The sequence below is a fragment of the Rhea americana genome, unplaced genomic scaffold (assembly GCF_003343005.1).
Source record: "Rhea americana isolate MKP2758 unplaced genomic scaffold, rheAme1 scaffold_368, whole genome shotgun sequence".
NCBI lineage: Eukaryota > Metazoa > Chordata > Aves > Rheiformes > Rheidae > Rhea > Rhea americana.
In genome coordinates, this window is record NW_028186499.1 from 217,639 (window position 1) to 233,684 (window position 16,046).

The following is a 16,046-nucleotide window of genomic DNA, read 5'->3' on the forward strand; positions in this document are numbered from 1 at the left end:
CTAGATCATCCACAGTGGCCATGCCATGACAGTGGTCATCATGGTGTCAGAGCCACATGCTGAGCCCAGGGCTGAGGTGAGAGCTGTGCTGAAGCAGGAGGAGAAGGAGAAGGAAGGAGCAGCTGGCAGGCTGAGCAGGAGGCAGTGGGAGGAAGGGACAGGCTCTCGAGGCAGGGGCAAGGACTGGGCCTGGGCAGCAGCAGCCCACAGTGAAGCTTACGACTTCAGCATGGTGTGCGCAGGGACATGCCAGACCTACCATTGAAGCCCCCACAGCTCCCTCAGTGTCAACACCTGCCTCACTGAGCTTTTTGAGTGCATGACACTGGACTACAGGTGAGGGTGCTGCGCTGGCAGCCTCTCCCAGCCTTCGGTGCAGGTCAGCCTAGGGCAGGAGGGCATGTGTGGGTGCAAAGCCATACAGTAAGCCACACCACACAGCACTGACCAGCCTGACTCAGCCAGGTGTGTATGTGGGCAGAGCCACAGGGCATGAACTGCCCTGAGTCGGGAGAGCGAGCAGGGCATAGGCATGGACAGAGTTATGGAGCACAGATCACTCTGGGCTGGGAGGACATGTGCTCAGGCAGAGCCACAGACTGTAGATTGTTTTGAGGCCAGGAGAGTGAATGTGGGCTCCTGTGAGGGGCACATGACCTCTGACAGAGGGCACATATCCAGGAAAGGCTTCTAGTCCAGAGCCTGCATGGAGCACTGAGGCTATTGCTCCTTATTAGCTGAGGCTGTGCCTTGTTGGAGGTGCAGAGTTGGAATCAGCTCTGGATGTGCTCACTGTCCTTGTGATGGGCTACTCCTTCCCTGCAGCCCAGGATCTCTCTGGTCAGGGGAAGAAGTGATGGGGGACCAGTCCCTGAATCTGCCACCAATGGGTACTCACCAGGTTGTGGCCCAGCATGTAGAGAACTACTAGAGTGCAGCCAGAGTCCTTCCTGGGTGTGGCTCTCTATGGAGAAGCTGACTGGAGCAAGGATTTCCTAGGTTTCCCCTGAGCCCCAGCCTTTGCTCCCCTCCATGAGTCATGTTTCATGGCTGCCATTGTGGAAAGGGCAGCATGGAGGCACCGGTACCATAAGAAGCAGGCAAGGCAACATCCTTGGATCTGCAGGGAGGGGAAGCAGCTGCCACAGCCTCTTCATACCCCTTTCCCCATAAGTAGACATAAGACAAGGATGAGATGTGGGCCATGGGATTGAGAGAGGGGCCACAACACTGCAATGGGCTCCCACAAAGGCTCTGGTCTGTCTCTCCTGTCCAGACAGGAGCTCTTTCAGAGATCAGACAGATCCTGGTTCTTCTTGAAGCTTTTTTACCTTTTGCCATGGCTTGGGGTTTTATCAATCATTTCCCACATGCCTTTGGGTGCTCTTCATGTGAGTTTTATTATCTCCCTCTCCTAACCCTTTGCCATGCTGAACAACCAGAAACATCCATCATTCTCCTCCCTCCTCACTCTCCACCTCCAGCATAAACCCGGCTCCTGGCCTCCAGCAGACCATGTTCCAGTAGGTTTTGTGACAGTCATTGCTAGGCTGGCCAGGAGGGAGTTGTCTCTGCCCAACCGTACAGAGACAGCTGAGAAAAAACACAGACCTACACTCTGCAGGCCAAGGCAGAGGGAGTTTGGCTGTGGTATTAGCAACCATTGGGTGCAGTGACAGCATGGCACCAAACTGGATTCAGAGGTTTACAGCAGAGACAGCAAGGCTTCTCCTGTGGTTTGAAGTGCCGTGGCTTCCATGACATGGCTGGCTGGAGTGCGGTGCCATGGTCTTGAGAGCCGTGCTCAGAGGAGTCCTCTCCAGGTGCCTTCTTCCTCCTGGCAGGCGGCTTGGGACATTAGGCAAGGTGCTGCCACCCTGGGGGCCCTGTGCGCTCTGGGCACACTGCTAGGCTGGCAGGATGCTGATCTCCTGGAGGTCCCAAGATCCTCTTTCAGTGTCTCCCCCCACTACGGGCCATTAAAGACCTCCATCCTGTTCCCAGTGGATGAATTGTGTCACCCAAGTGGAAGATGTTCAAGGGCATGAAACGCCTACAGCGGGACAAGATCTGACTAAACAACGCCATCTGAAGAACTTGGTATTTGCAGTGTGAGTGGGGCCATGGGCACTGCTGTAGGTCCTAGCACAGGCCAGCCTCTGTCCCCTCCCTTTCCTTCCTTCCTGGCACTCAGCCTCAGTAAGGTCAGAATCTGGCACTCCTCTGCCTTTCAATTGCAGGCTGGCACCGTAACCGCCTCAAGAGACTATAATCCTTATTGATTAAGCTGCAAGCTACTACAAGCTACTAAGAAACTAATATATCAAGTAATCAATAACCTAGCTAATTAACATGCCTATAGTGTTATTAGTTTACAATTATATAATTTTGGACACAAATAAACAGCAAAGCTACTAATTACTACTCCTAATCTTATGAATCCCACGTGACTGCTACTGAATTACAACTCTCATTACTCTTTTGCCCCCAACACTTTTTGTATTAGGATGCAAATCTATCCCTCTTTGCTCTGCCTTCCCATCCCAAGTCTTTTGTACATAGGCCCAATGGAAAGTCCTATGGGTTGTCCAAAGGGTCCTATCTGGCATCACAAGGGGCTTGGGGGTGGCAGTGCCCACCAGATGTGGATCCATAGGTTGGCATCACTCCTGCCAGCAGCCACCTATACTCTTACTATTAGAAGATTCCCCTCGTATTATCCTTTACTTGATTTTATACCTTAGTCTCAATTTTCTCCATTTCTGGGCCCACTTTTTTTTGCTGCCCTAGCACCTTTTCTTTTCTACCCAAGGAACTTTACTTTTTTTTCCCCTTGGTCCCCATTATGCTACATCCATAGCCAAATGAGATACTTCTGATATTGTCGTCTAAGCAATCTCAGCCTTATATGTGATTACTGATATGGTTACTTAGATATAGGTGGTCTTGCTAGATTCTTGCCCAAAACTCCATCAGAGCAATATGTTATTTATACTGCTCCCACAGCATCCTTGTCCATGAGCAGTACTTTGGATGGTCTCCTGGTTCCTAGTGGAAACCTTTGCTAATTACAGGGCCTGGTATCCCAGTGGGACCTCTTGCTCACAGCCTCCAGCCTCTGGAAAGTTACCTGCATGGGATGGGGTGGCTTTCTTTTACTGCCTCTAAGTACCCGTGGATGGGTGGGAGCCCCTGGGGTCTCCCCCAGGAGAGAGAGGGTCCCTGGTCCCTTTTCTCTCAGGCCCTGGGAGGCTTTGGTGCCTTCCAAGGTGACATGGCCAGGACATGGGAGGAGGTGGCAGCATAATCAGCTCCAGTCCCTTGGCTGCAGAGTTGCAGAGAAGAGCAAAAACCCTACATGCAACTTTGTGACACCACTGGAGGCTGGTGATGGGGAAGAGCACTGCAAGCCAGAAGTGAGCTTCTGGGACCCTTGCTAGCCCCATACCCTCAAATTCTGTCTTGGATGACAGCTCCCATTGTGCCCCTGGGAGGGACACAGTGTTGCCTAGTGAGGTTTGTAGTGGAGTGCTCAGCTCACAGTATCCCTAGCAGCATTGCAGGTGGCAGGGTGGCAGTGCCCACCAGACATCTGAGGCTGCTACATGGCCTTGTGCTGCAGGCTGGATTAATGGAGGGCAAGTAGTAGAAGTGCCATGTCCAAGCTGTCACCTGGGATTACCAAAGTGGAGGTTGTACTCATGTGCACAGGTATATGCAGGCGTACAGCCTCTGTGCATGTGCCTCCCCTTCTGCTGCTCCCTTCCAACCTGCAGGGCACTGATACCCCTGCCCAGGGCTGGCAGTGCCACGCAGACCAACTGCCTATTTGAATCCTCTGGCTGCCACCCCCTGTCTCCCCAGGGCAGMCGGCACGAGGCAGCGGGGTCTGTGGTCACTTTCAACCTGTCTCTGCAGCCCTGCTGGGTGACACTGTCTGCCCTTCAGGTTGCCTCAGAGTATAAGCAGACTGGGTCAGCCAGCTGGGAAGGAGCAGGGTGGGCACTGCCCACTCTGTGCCAGCTGTGGGGACACAAAATAGGGTTTGGACTTGCCTCATTGCTCCTGTTTGATTTTATCCAGGTTCAGAAGACAAAAGACCCAACAGTCTCACCTTGCTAGGTCCCACTGCCCCCCCCCACCATGCCCACTATCCAAAGGGCTCCCCTTTCACATCTAGGCCAGTCACACTAGCATTACTTGGAGAACCAGCAGTGCTGTCCCCTGGATCTGGGCTTACCAACTCCCCTCACCCTTTCTGTGCATGGCAGGGGGTGCTCAATGCCCAGCAGGATTCAGTGTCCAGCGATGAGGCAGATGGCAGGTGCCCCATGGAACCTGACCCCCTGCACAACCTGGAAATCTTCATTGCAGACCTGGCCGACACCATTTTCTACAGCTGCAACCCTTACGGTGGGCCCAACCTGTGCAGCCTGGATAAGTGGGACAGCCCCTTCTGTGCCTGCTAGAGGCAACACAGCAGTTCCTGCCCCTGCGCCCCAGCAGTGCCTGACTCCATGCCACTGTGCAGATCACCAGGACAATGCAGACGTGATCCAGCCCGCTCTTGGCCAGCTGCATCCCAGCTTTGGTAAAGATTTCATGGACACCCTTGATCCCCTCAGTGATGAGTGCTGCTGGGTGTTGGCTCACAGCCCTATGGTCCCTCTCCATCCTGTATGCCCTCAGCCTGCTGTGGGGCATCCCATAGCCCCTCACCTGTCCCCTCTCTGTCTCACTTGCTGTGAGACAAAGCTCTGCTGCTCTCCTATCCTTCTACACCCTACAGGCTGTCCTCACAGCTGTGGCTCCACTTTGGAGGCTCCTGACCTGGCAACCCCATCACCCTCGCACCCTCCCTACAGTAATGCCCTCCCACCCCAGGGTGACCCATGCCTTCCTGTTGGCATGGGAAAGGGCAAGGTAGGCACAAGGTAGGCAGGCCATCTACTGTGCTGGGCCAGGCTCTGGCCAGGCTCTGGCCACTGGCTCTGCCTGGTATTGTGTGCTGGGTGTTGGAGCCACAGAACTGCCCACTCTGCCAGGGCCCTAGGAGGTGCCAAGAAAGTGAAGGTGCCTGCCCTGAAGCTCTATCTCTCTCCAGCTCTGTCTGTCTCTGCATGTTTTCCCACTGGGACCCCAGGGAGCCTGGCCATCCCTGCCCTGGGTGGTGCCAGCCCCAGCCATCAGCTCCTCACCTGCTTCTCTTCTGTCACCTCTTCTGGCTCCCTGAAACTTCTCCCTGCTGTGCCTATACTAGCTGCCAGGAAAGGTACTACATGTGCACTGCCTCCCCCTCCACAGGGCACCCATTGCCCATTCCACATGAATGACCCCTGCCCCATCTGTGGGGCACCTCTAGCCCTCAGCAGGCATCAACCATCCCACGTCTATGCTGGGGAGTGATGGGGGGCTGCAGCTCCCTGTGTGGCCTGCTCTCCAGGCGGCTTGGTGGTGCATGGGTGGCAGGGAGCAAAGCTGGCTGGGGAGAGGAGTTTCCCTGATCTGTCCTGCCCTGCCTGTCTCTGGCTCTGGTTCCAGCCTATATTAACACTGCCTTCTGTCCTGCCCCTACAGATTTCTTCACTGCTGGCTGCCAGTGCACTGCTGGTGAGTCCCAGGCCTTGGCCCCACTCTGCCAACGACATGACACTGCTGCTGCTGGCCAGCCCCGGCCCCAGCAGAAAGGGCATACCTTCGCTTTGAGTGGGCCGGGGACAGGCTCCGCTCCAGCTGGGGAGGGTGTGGCCAGGCTGTGCAGGCTCCACCCCAGCTGGGGAGGGCGTGGCCAGGCTGTGCAGGCTCCGCCCCAGCTGGGGAGGGCATGGCTGACCTGCACAGGCCCCGCCCCTCCTGGGGAGGGCGTGGCTGAGCCGCACAGGCCCCGCCCCTCCTGGGGAGGGCGTGGGCAGTGCGTGCATGCTCCACGCCTGCTGGGAAGGGTGTGGCCCTGCCGCAGGGCCTCCATGCCCACCGTCTTCCCCCTTCCTCCCGGGTGTCCATGGTGCCTCCTGCCCTCTCTGTGGGTCTGACCCCCCTGGGCAGCCCTGGCCCCCCTGCCAGCCCAGGCAGCCTCAAAGAGGAGTCCACAGGAAGGAGGTGGCCTGGAGGTGCCACCACTTGCCTTCCCCCTGGAGTTGGAGCCCCTGGCGCCCCTGGAGGAGCAGCAGACCTTCCTTCTTCCCCACCTCCCTGCCACGGGTGAGCCCCATGGCCTTGCATCTCCCACCACAGCTCACCCTGGTGCTCTCTGTAGTTGCCACTGAGGCCCTGGCACCCACCATGGGCACCTTCACCATGCTGACATCAGTGCCCCTGCCTCTGCCCCCCCCATCAGCCTATGCAGCGTGTCACCCCTGCCCTGGGCACCACTCACTTACCTGTGCCTCCCCCGCCCCCCACCATCACCTCTGCCCCCTCCTTCCTGCAGGGTAGGTGTCTGCTGGGCACAGGCGTGGAGGGGCACCATGGCATCAGGTCTCGCTAACAGCACCCTGTAACAGGTGCAGTGGCACTGCCCACTGCACCAGCCAGAAACCCCCTCCAGGTGAGCGCCTGTTGCACTTGCTGGGGAGGTGGCCAGGCACCATGCCTGCCATTGTCCTGTCAGCCCCGTCTCTCTCCCTCCAGGGCTGTAATGCCCTGGACCCTGCCATGAGCATCCTGCTGGTGGAGGAGAGCTCCTGCCCCCACTCCAGTGCATCCCCCAGTAGCACTGTTAATGTAGGCCCCGCTAGCTGTGGGGCAGGTGTTGGGTGAGGAGTGTGGGCACAACCATTGGGTGATGGTGCGCATCTGTCCAGTGGCATCTGTCATGCCCTCAGCTGCATCTTTCACACCCCCAGACCTGAAGGCAGAGGAGGGCACAGAGCATATATTACGCCAAGCCTGCAGCCTCCCTGGCATCAAAGTAAGACTGCCTAGGAGGCTGCTGGGACTGCCAGGGTAGTAAGGGGGCACCGCTGATGTAAGTCCCCTCCCCTTTCTTCCTACAGACCAGCTGTTGGCCTGTGCTGCCCACCACCAACCATGCGTGCTGCATGCATATCAGCTGTAGCTTCAACACTCTTGCCAATCTTGTGGCACCTGCCTCTGCCCAGCCCACCACCAAAGTAGGTCCCTACAGCCCCCTGCTGCTCACCTGTGTGTGGCTCCCTGCCACTGCCTGCCTCTCTGGCCAGCCCCAGTCCCCATCCCTGACCCCCTCCTTGGACCATCCCCCGTCCTTCTCTCTGTGCCAATCTCTGTCCCCATGCCAGTACCCATCTGCCTCCCCATACCTATCCCAATGCTTGTGCCAGTGCCTGTTCCCCTCTCTGTGCCTGTCCTCTTGCCCATCCCTGTGCCCACCCCTGTCTCGTGCTCCCCCCGCACCCATGCCTGCGCCATTACCCATCCCTGTGACCATGCCCATCCTTATGCCTGTCTTTTGACCCATGCCTGAGCCATTGCCCATTCCCTATCCCTGTGCCCATCCCCAAGCCCATGCATGTCCCTGTGTCCATAACTGTGCAAGTACCTATTCTTGTGACTGTTGCCTGTAGCCAAGCCCATGCCCATCTCTGTGCCTGTGTCAGTGGCTCTCCCATCCCATGCCTACACCTGTCCCCATGCCCATTCTCATGCCTATCCCAGGCACCGGCGGTGTCAGGCTGACAGGCGCCTGCAGCTCTGCAAGGCCTGGCTGCTGCAGCACAGCATGGCCTACATAGGGTGGCTGCAGCAGGAGCAGCGGCAGGGCCATACCATGGTCCAGTGCCTCTGAAGGGAGATCCAGGAGCTCAGCACCACCACCAGGTGAGTGCAGGGGCAGGCCTGGCCCTGCCATTGGGTGGGATCTTGTACACTAGGGTCTGCCACTGGGTGATGCATGGGGGGGGAGGGAGCCTGGGATGAGCTCTGCCATTGGCTGATGGGAGAGAGCAGGGCCTGGACTAGGTGCTGCCATTGCGCAACACACAGTGAGAGGTGGTGGCTGGGCTCACTTCTGCCAGGCGTGGGGCCAGGGAATCCTATGTGCCAAGTGCTGCCATTGGAGGGTGCCGGGCAGGTGTAGGGCCTGCACTGCCATGCTTACCCACCCATGCCCCCAAGGGGCTCCAGCGGCAGCTGCCCCCTGGTGGGATCCCAGAGGCAGCAGTGCTGCAGGCCAACTTGGCTCCCCAGCTCTTTGCTGACTACATGCACCAGTGGATACTGCAGAATCCCAGGCAGATCCAAGGCCAGCCAAATGACACCTTGTCCTTAACTCAGTGCTCTCAGTTCAGTGCCATTATGAAACTGCTGTTTCATAGATTCATAGAATTGGTAAGGTTGGAAGGGACCTCTGGAGATCATCTAGACCAGCCCTCCAGCAAGTGGCCCATAAGGGGATCAAACCCCCGAGCTTGGCATTATTAGCACCACACTCTAATCAACTGAGCTAAACCTAACCCCCCTCCCCCCCCCAGCTGCTTGAGAGCTACAGCGAGGCCATGAGCACCGGCAGCACCAAGGACTTCTGCCAGTCTGTACTAGGCTGGCTGGAGTGGCACTGCACTCTGCCTGTGCTGTGCTCTGGTAGGTCCAGCCCTCGGCCATGAGCACAAGGGCACCACAGGGAGGAACTGGTGCCCCATGTCCCAGGCCCAGTGGGCTCTGCATGGGGGTCCTCTTTGCCTGCAGCCATGGGAGAGGTGGCATGGGGGCACAGTAGGTACTGACCTCCTTCCCCCTCTAGCCATCTCCAGCTCCCTGCTGCAGGTTAGCAAGGTCACATCCATTCTGACACAGCCCACCTGGCTCCCTGAGCAGGCACTGCAGGCCATGTGCTACCTGCCCCACGGTGGGAGCTAAACTACCCTGTGGCACTGATGAGGACAGCTGAGCCACCCTACAGCAGCCTGTGCTCCCCACACTGCTTATGGTGGACCTAAGGTCTCTCTTGGGCAGGGATACATCAAGGAGGGGGCAGGGGGGATCCCCACCCGCTCTATTTTGAGGAGTACAGGGCAGAGTGAGCCCTGGCTGCCCCAGCGCACACAGCTCTGTGAGGCAAAGGAGTCCTCCCCACTTGCCTTGTAGCAAGCAGCTATATGGAGCAGAGCTATGGAGGTACAGAGAAATGGTGGCCCTAGGGCTGGCATTAAACCCTCTGTCTGTCTGGACAACCTGCCTGGTGCTGTCCTTGGGGGTGAGAGGGAACCATGCCCACCCCATGGTGCCCCCACAGCAGAGCTTCACCCCTTTCCTGTCCTGCCTTGGGACACCACCTGGAGCCTGGGTGCCCCGCTGTTGGGGCCACCATTCCATAGACAGCATGCTGCAGCCCACCTTGTTCACACCAGCCTTTAATCTGCCCGGTGCCCGCTGCGGGATGTGAGCACAGCTGCAGGGGTGCCTGGTGCGGGGGCAGCAGGGAGCAGTGGGACAGCCCTGGGTGCTGTTTTGGGGGGTCGGTGCGCAGACTCTCAGATCGGGTACTCGTGCCAGAGGCTGTGGGGCACAGGTACAGGGAGGTCAGGCCCATGGCCCTGGCCTCTGGTCCCCAGCTCCACTGCATGCCCAGCTCCCCCCCCACCTTGACTCCAGCTTTTCCACAGAGGGAGGCTAGTGGCTGTCAGAACTATCAGCTCTGGGACATACCCTTGTACCAAGGAGGGATGGCGTGGGCTGCCCTGCAGCACCCACAACTGCGCCTCCGTGGGGGGGGGGGGACCAAGAGATGGCCAGGGCTGATGGGATTTCCAGGGTCCCCCCACTACCGTGGCACTCTCCTCAGTGCCCCTCAGCCACACTGATGACTGCAGCCTGGTGCCCTGCACTCGGTGCGCCCTGCCCTGCCCCCCATTGCCCTCCCGGTGCCCCCTACTGCTCTGCCACGCCTACCTATATGTGACAGCAGGGTCGTCCTGGTGCTTGAGAAGGGCATCACGCACGTAGGCCGGAGGGCTCAGCCCCAGAGCCTGTGCCCGCTCCCATCGCTGCAGCCGGGTGATGCCTGCGGGCAGAGGGTCAGTGGGCAGGCGCCGGGCAGGCACCGCGCTGCCCCGGGGGTGCCGGGATGGACAGGCAGCGCCAGGACAGGCGCTGCCTGGGGCTCTCACCTGTGCAGGGGCCATATTCCCAGCAGAGGTCGAAATGGCGCAGCATGTCCAGGACGGCCGGGTCCGGGCAGGGGGCTGCTGCCGCCGGTGTCTCCTCTGTGGGGCACGGGCAAGGCTCGGATACCAGGGGCGGGACCTGCCCGCGGCCCCGCCCCGTCCCTCTGCCCCGCACTCACCCCGCCGGGTCCCGCGGCGCCCCTTGGCCTCGGCGTGCCCCGGCGGCCGCCGCCGCAGCACCGGGAAGGAGTCGGTGATGAGCCGCTTCCGCCCCATGGCCCTGCAAGCACAGCGGCGGGCTGAGGCAGGGCCCGGGCGTCCGCGCAGCCCCCGGCCCTCCACTGACACGGCACCGCGGCGCCTTCCCGCACCTGCCGCGCTGAGAGCAGGCGCCGGCGGCCCAGTGCCCTTGCTCCCCCCAGCCCCCGCCCTACCGGCTCCTGCCGTCAGCAGCAGGAGCACAGGCGTCCGAGCGGCCGGCCCCGCTCCTTCCTGCTCCCGGCTGCGGCGACTCGGGCGCCCGAACCGCCGGCTCCTCCCTCTGCCCCTGCGGGAAGGCGGAAGCAGCGCGGGCTGCGGGGACGGTAGCCACCGGCCCGGGAGCCAAGCGCCCGGGGGCCCCAGGGAGGTGCCCTCCGCGCGTTTGTCGCGGTCTGGTCCGAACACAGCCCTCTCCGGCTGTGTGCCACCCCCACCCCCAGGAATCACAGCTAGTGACCCACAAGGGCTGTGCTGCTCTGCTCCCCTCTACCCCCATGGGGGACCTTGTGCCCAGGGGACACGCACACCTGCACACACAGCAGGTGCCAGCCACGCGGATGTGACTGTTGCTTTCCTGCTGTCCCCAGGGAGGGTCAAGAATAGTCCTGTGCAGGGCCACAGCGGTGTCCTGGTACATAGACCACCCTCCACCCATGTGCAAGGCAGGGCTCCCCCAGGACGTTGCTGTGTCCCACAGATGGTGACGGTGACACCACCAAACCGGCTCCTAGGCTGTAACGGTCAACACTAAGCCAGTCAAGAAACCACCAGCAGCAAGAAAACAGATGAACAGCGGGGGAGGGGGGGGGAAACAACCCTATACAAACCATCAGAGACTCCACAATGCGTGTGGTTTCCTCTGCTCCAAAAGATAAGGCATGCAGAGCCAGAGGGCAACCTAGTTTTATTGCCAGTGGGAATGTGTGCCAAGCCCCGGCAGGTGCCAGGGGCAGCAGGGTGGGATCAGGGCCCAGTCCGGCCCAGTTCAGGGTTGTGCAGCACAAAGTGGCAGGGACTGGGCAGGCGCTGGTAGCCCAGCTGTTCCTGCAGCCGTTGCATGGGCTTGTTGCCTGGGGCCGTGTGCCCGAAAATGGGGAAGCCGCGGGCTTGCCTCTGGCGGGCTGCCAGGATGGTGAGCGCCTGCATATGCCCGTGCCGGCGGTGCGCAGGCAGGGTGTAGCCATGCGCGCTGGTGCCAAAGGCATCCAGCAGAACCCAGCAGATAGGCTGCGCAGTGGCATCAAGCAGGCACAGGCTGGGGAAGCGCGCCACCATCTCAGCCAGGTAGCCGCGGCTCCGCGTGTTGCCTCCATAGGCCCATGTGGCATCCAGCAGGTCTGCATGCGCAGGGCTCAGCGAGCCCACTCGGACGCCAGGATCCAGCCTGCAGGCAGAAGAGGGGCTGTGAGCCAGGGCAGGTACCGTGCCAGTGGAGGGGAAGGTGGCCATGGCGGGGGGTGCTCACCGGGGCTCGGGCATGGTGCTGGGGTCAGGGTGCAGGTAGGTGTAGTATTCTGACAGTTCCAGCTTGATGCCCTTGGCCCCTGCCACAGCCTGAGATGCTGCCACCACTCCATCCTGCAGCCCTGGGGCACAGCACTTTCAGCAACCCCTCTCAAAGCCACCAGTGTCCCCAGTCCCACTGTCTCAGGCCCCCACCCTAGCCACTGCCCCAGCACCTTGTCACCTGCTCCCAGTGCCCTTGGTGCCCCCACCTCCTTCCACCAGTTTCCCTCAGTGTTACCCACTCCTTACCCGCAGTCCTTCTAGTACCAGCAGTTTTGGCTCCTAGTGCTCCACAGTGCTACTGATCTCTGCCCCCAGTGCTTTCCTAGTGCCTTACATTTCTCACCACCAGTAACCCCAGTTTCAGCTCTCAATGACCCTAGCACCCCGATACCTGCCCCCAGCACTCTCCCAGTGCCCCCAGCATCCCCAGTTCCTTCCACCAGTACCCCCTAGTGCCTCCAGTTCCTCACCCCAGTGCCACCCAGCACCCCTGATCCCTGCCCCCAGCACCCTCCCCACACCCTCCACTCTGGCACCACCAAGGATGTGGAAGGCAGTGTCCCAGCGTAGGACACCCGGGGTCTCAAGCAGGGCCTGGTAGGCGCCCAGGTCATGGTAGAAAGCCGCATGCATGTTCCTGTAGCAGTCATCTGCCGGCACCTGTGTGGCAGGAGGGGGGCTCAGCCAGCCAGGCCCAGCCACTGGGGCAGCCCCAGCCCCCTGCGTCCCCCAGTGGCCACCTTGCCACGCCGCCGCGCCAGCACTGCACGGAAGTCTGGCCAAGCATCCACCACAGCCTCAAAGTCCCCAGGGTTGCCCCGATTCATGTTCATCACGGCCCCATGCACCTGTGGGCCAAAAGGTTAGCCCTGCCTGGCAGGGCCAGAGCACCCTGCCCTCACTAAAGATGTCTGCCCTTGCCCTGGGCTGGTCCAGGGTGAAGGGGGAGGGGGAGGAGCCATAAGCTTGTCTGCCCATGAGGGAGAGGGGCTTGGAGAAGGGGCGGGGCTTGGAAAACACCTTCCCAGAGGGCCTCCTGGGTGGGGAAGGAGGGGCTCATTGGATTGGCTGGGTGACACCCCCACCTGGGCTGGGATTGGTTGGGTCATCCTGCCCTGCAAGGGGATTGGCTGGCTCAGAACCAAGCCAGGCTGACTCTAGCTGGCCCTGCCTAGTACTCTCCTGGGCTGGACTTGGGACTTTGAGCAGGAGAGGGGTCCCTTTCACTGTGGGGTGGGGGATGACACTAGAGTCCCTGTCACTGATGGGGAGGCGAGTAACACAGTGTCCCCATCAGCAGCAGGGTGAGGGGCGAGGGGTGACACTGGGGTCCTTGTCACCAATGGGGTGGCGTGGACACTGGGATCCTCATCACCAGCAGAGCAGGAGGGGACACCAGGGTCCCTGTCACTGGCAGAACTGGGGAAGGTCACCAGGATGGTGTGGAGCTGGAGTGGACTGACAAGACTGGGACAGGGTGTCCCTGTTACCAGCACAGTGAGGGGCAACAGGTGGCACCAGGGTCCTTGTCACTGGCAGGACCAGAGATAGGGTGTCCCTATCACCAGCAGGTTGTGGGGCAAGGAATGACACCGGGGTCCCTGTCACCGGCAGGGTGAAGGGCAGGCTCCTCCGTAGGGCTCCCTCCAGGCGCTGCAGCTGGGCCGGACATGTCAGGATCAGCATGGCCCTGCCAAGAGACCCCAAATAACAGCAGGATGGGGCCTCCAAGACCCCAAATAACAGCAAGACAGGTCTCCCAAGACCCCATAATGACAGCAGGACAGGTCCCTTGAGACCCCGTAATAACAGTGGGACGAGGACCCCTGAGACCCTACAATAACAAGGGGTACCTTGAAGCTGTGGGGCAGGTGGTGACACCGGCAGATCCCTGCGGCTGGAAGGTAGGTAATGATGCCAGTGGGTCTCTGTGGTCAGGCAGGTGGTAACGCCGGCAGGTCCCTGTGGCTGTGGGGCAGGCAGTGAATCTGGCAGGTCCCTAGGCCACTGCCAGCTGTCATGGCTGAGTGAGTACCCCCTGACCATGGGGCGGCCCTGGGGGCGGGCAGTGAGCAGGGTCTGTCCTGCCAGCGCCAGTCACGGGGTCCTCCAGGAGCCTAGTGCTTGGGGACACGACACTGCCTGCCCCACAGTGCACCACCATCTGCGTCTGCCCTGCAACTGCAGAGCCATGCTGGTCTTGAGCCCAGCTGCAGCACTCAGAGAAGGCTCTTTGGAGGAGCTTGCCCACACCCGGTGCCAGTGATGGGGCCCCAGGGGCTCCAATGCCACCACTGCCCCCCCACATTGCTAGTGATGGGGACCCACCTGCTACCACTGCTTCCCCGCCCTGCTAATGACAGAGACCTTGGGGACCCCCCCATGCCACCCCTGCGCCCCCTGACCCACTAGTGATGGGGACCCCCATGCCACTCCCTGATCCTCTGCCTGACAGTGACGGGGATCCTGGGATGACCATGTACTGGTAGTGGAGGGCTCTGCATGGGGATGGCAGTGTCATCAGGTGCTTTGGGTCAGACCATGTGGCTGTTCGGTAATGAGTGAGTTGAGTCTCTGTAGGCTAGGCCAGGAGAAGGAGGAGATTGGGGGCAGCTCCAGGTTGAGGAGTGCCTCTGGGTAAGATTGGACTCAGCTTGGTGGGGACATCTGGGCATACCACCAGACCTCCAGAAAGGGCCACCTGGGTCCTGGAGCCTGGGACCAGGTGTGATGGAAGCCAGGAGCAACCTGGGATGCAACTGGGAGCTGGAGGGACCCATCACACTCTGCACTTGTGACACCCCCCCCCCAGCACTGACCCCCATCCTGCAGGTCCTAGGAGCTATCATGATGGCAGCCTTGGGCAATCCTGCGGTCCATAAGGTGTTGGTGGACTCATGGCCCTGCTTCAGTGTCGTGCTAACCCGCCGGTGCCTGCAAGTGCTGCACCCAGTGCTCCATGAGCCATGGGATGGGGGGCCCATGTGACTGGTGCTGCTTAGCCACCCCCTCCCCCATCCCTCCAGGAGTCTGTGGACCCCAGGGACTTCTATGCCAACCATGTGGTGCTGCAATACTGGGATGCGGGCACCTGGTGGGCACTGCTGGGGAACACCGCTGCCCTGGACTGGAGATGGGCTTTCCAGCTGCAGGGTAAGGGCTGGCRTCTGAGCAGTGGGCACTACTTGCCCCCAGGGACCAGTGCAGCTGGCTCCCAGCTCACCCTGCTGCCTGCAGGCATGGAAGACAGGGTGCGTGAGGCCATGCATGAGGCATCTGCTTCCAAGGGGCTGCCACTCTTGGCCTACCATTACCAGGTGCTGCTCAGCCCCAGACCGCCATGGCCCTGAGTGCTGTGAGTGCCTGCCAGGGCCAGGAGCAGAGAGGATGGGAGGAACAAGGAGGTCCCTGAGTACATCCCTGGGTGGCACAGGTGGTCCTTGCTCACATCCCTAGAGCGGCATCTGGGGTAGCTGTGTGTGCCCCTCTGCCCTGCCCAGAACTCAGGGCTGCCCATGTTGCAGAGTGTCACCAGGACTGTGCCTGGTGCCCGTGCCCCTGGCCCATGTCCTGCTGCTCAACACCACATGGGGCTTCAGAGGCAATGTCCAGAACCAGTGGTTCCTGGCACCCCTGGTGCAGGACTGCAGGTCCACCGGCACCTGTATCCTGGAGCCTGGTTGATCCCCTGAGTTGTCAGCCATGGCTACATGGGCCCCTGTGGCGTGGCTAGGGGCTGAGCAAGCTGACACTGGGTGCCCTGGGCCACATACTGCACAACCAGGGCTACCCCATTTACTGTGGGGTTCTTCCCAATAACACACCCTCCCTGTGGGCCGTCCACACTGTGGGCTTCCTGCTCCAAACCAGCACCCTGTATGTGCTGGTCATCACATCTGGCACCCCAGTTGCCTCACACCAATAGCACCTGGGGGGCCTCAACTGGGGGCTTGGAGCTGGGAGGCCTGGGCCAAGGATGTGCAGGGTGGGCTGTTCCTGTACTGAACACCCCAGCCTGCTGCCCTCTGGCACTGGGAGGGGAGGAACACTGGGGAAAGAAGGCCGCTCAGCTCTCTCATGCTGAGACTGGAGCTGGGGGCATGCCTGGTGACAGCAGAACTGCTCACTTTGGCCACTACTGATCCCACTTGCTAGTTCCTCAGGCACTCTGCAGCCACCCCAGTGGCGCTGCCT

General features: G+C 60.6%; 3 protein-coding genes across 5 annotated transcripts; 1 reads left to right on the forward strand and 2 right to left on the reverse strand.

Annotated features, from left to right (window-relative positions):
* Window positions 1-1,381: 1,381 nt before the first annotated feature.
* POLD4 (DNA polymerase delta 4, accessory subunit) lies at window positions 1,382-10,645 on the reverse strand. Of its 3 annotated transcripts, none has more exons than XM_085312522.1 (5): window positions 10,517-10,645; window positions 10,262-10,362; window positions 10,086-10,181; window positions 9,868-9,979; window positions 1,382-1,931 (listed from the first exon to the last, which is right to left on the reverse strand). In XM_085312522.1, exons 2-5 carry the CDS (start codon window positions 10,356-10,358, stop codon window positions 1,805-1,807), a joined length of 432 nt encoding a protein of 143 aa, XP_085168648.1. In that variant the 5' UTR covers window positions 10,359-10,362; window positions 10,517-10,645; the 3' UTR covers window positions 1,382-1,804. The 3 variants fall into 3 exon arrangements, with proteins under 3 accessions (XP_085168648.1, XP_085168646.1, XP_085168647.1); XM_085312520.1 differs by having other exon boundaries at window positions 10,454-10,519; XM_085312521.1 differs by lacking the exon at window positions 1,382-1,931 and adding an exon at window positions 9,314-9,474 and having other exon boundaries at window positions 10,517-10,599.
* Window positions 10,646-11,264: 619 nt separating this feature from the next.
* Window positions 11,265-13,538, reverse strand: LOC146591618 (glycine N-acyltransferase-like protein 3). The gene is made up of 5 exons (XM_085312484.1): window positions 13,461-13,538; window positions 12,593-12,700; window positions 12,392-12,512; window positions 11,809-11,929; window positions 11,265-11,727 (listed from the first exon to the last, which is right to left on the reverse strand). The coding sequence occupies exons 1-5, from the start codon at window positions 13,536-13,538 to the stop codon at window positions 11,307-11,309; spliced, it is 849 nt and encodes a 282-aa protein (XP_085168610.1). The 3' UTR covers window positions 11,265-11,306.
* A 1,044-nt stretch (window positions 13,539-14,582) lies between these two features.
* LOC146591619 (glycine N-acyltransferase-like protein 3) lies at window positions 14,583-15,777 on the forward strand. Its single transcript, XM_085312490.1, is given in 4 exon segments — window positions 14,583-14,804; window positions 14,879-15,005; window positions 15,090-15,195; window positions 15,495-15,777. Coding segments are annotated over 4 exon segments (738 nt in total).
* Window positions 15,778-16,046: the final 269 nt, after the last annotated feature.

Bases quoted from the DNA above. Each gene is read 5' to 3' on its own strand.
- POLD4 (XM_085312522.1), bottom strand. From the start codon at position 10,358: ATGGGGCGGAAGCGGCTCATCACCGACTCCTTCCCGGTGCTGCGGCGG. The intron at 9,980-10,085 runs GTGAGAGCCCCA...CTCTGCCCGCAG, and splicing joins GGAATATGGCCCCTGCACAG to GCATCACCCGGCTGCAGCGA. The intron at 1,932-9,867 runs GTAGGCGTGGCA...TGGGACCTCCAG, and splicing joins GACCCTGCTGTCACATATAG to GAGATCAGCATCCTGCCAGC.
- LOC146591618 (XM_085312484.1), bottom strand. From the start codon at position 13,538: ATGCTGATCCTGACATGTCCGGCCCAGCTGCAGCGCCTGGAGGGAGCC. The intron at 12,701-13,460 runs GTGACAGGGACC...TTTGGCCCACAG, and splicing joins GCCTGCCCTTCACCCTGCCG to GTGCATGGGGCCGTGATGAA. The intron at 12,513-12,592 runs GTGGCCACTGGG...CCTGCCACACAG, and splicing joins TGGCGCGGCGGCGTGGCAAG to GTGCCGGCAGATGACTGCTA.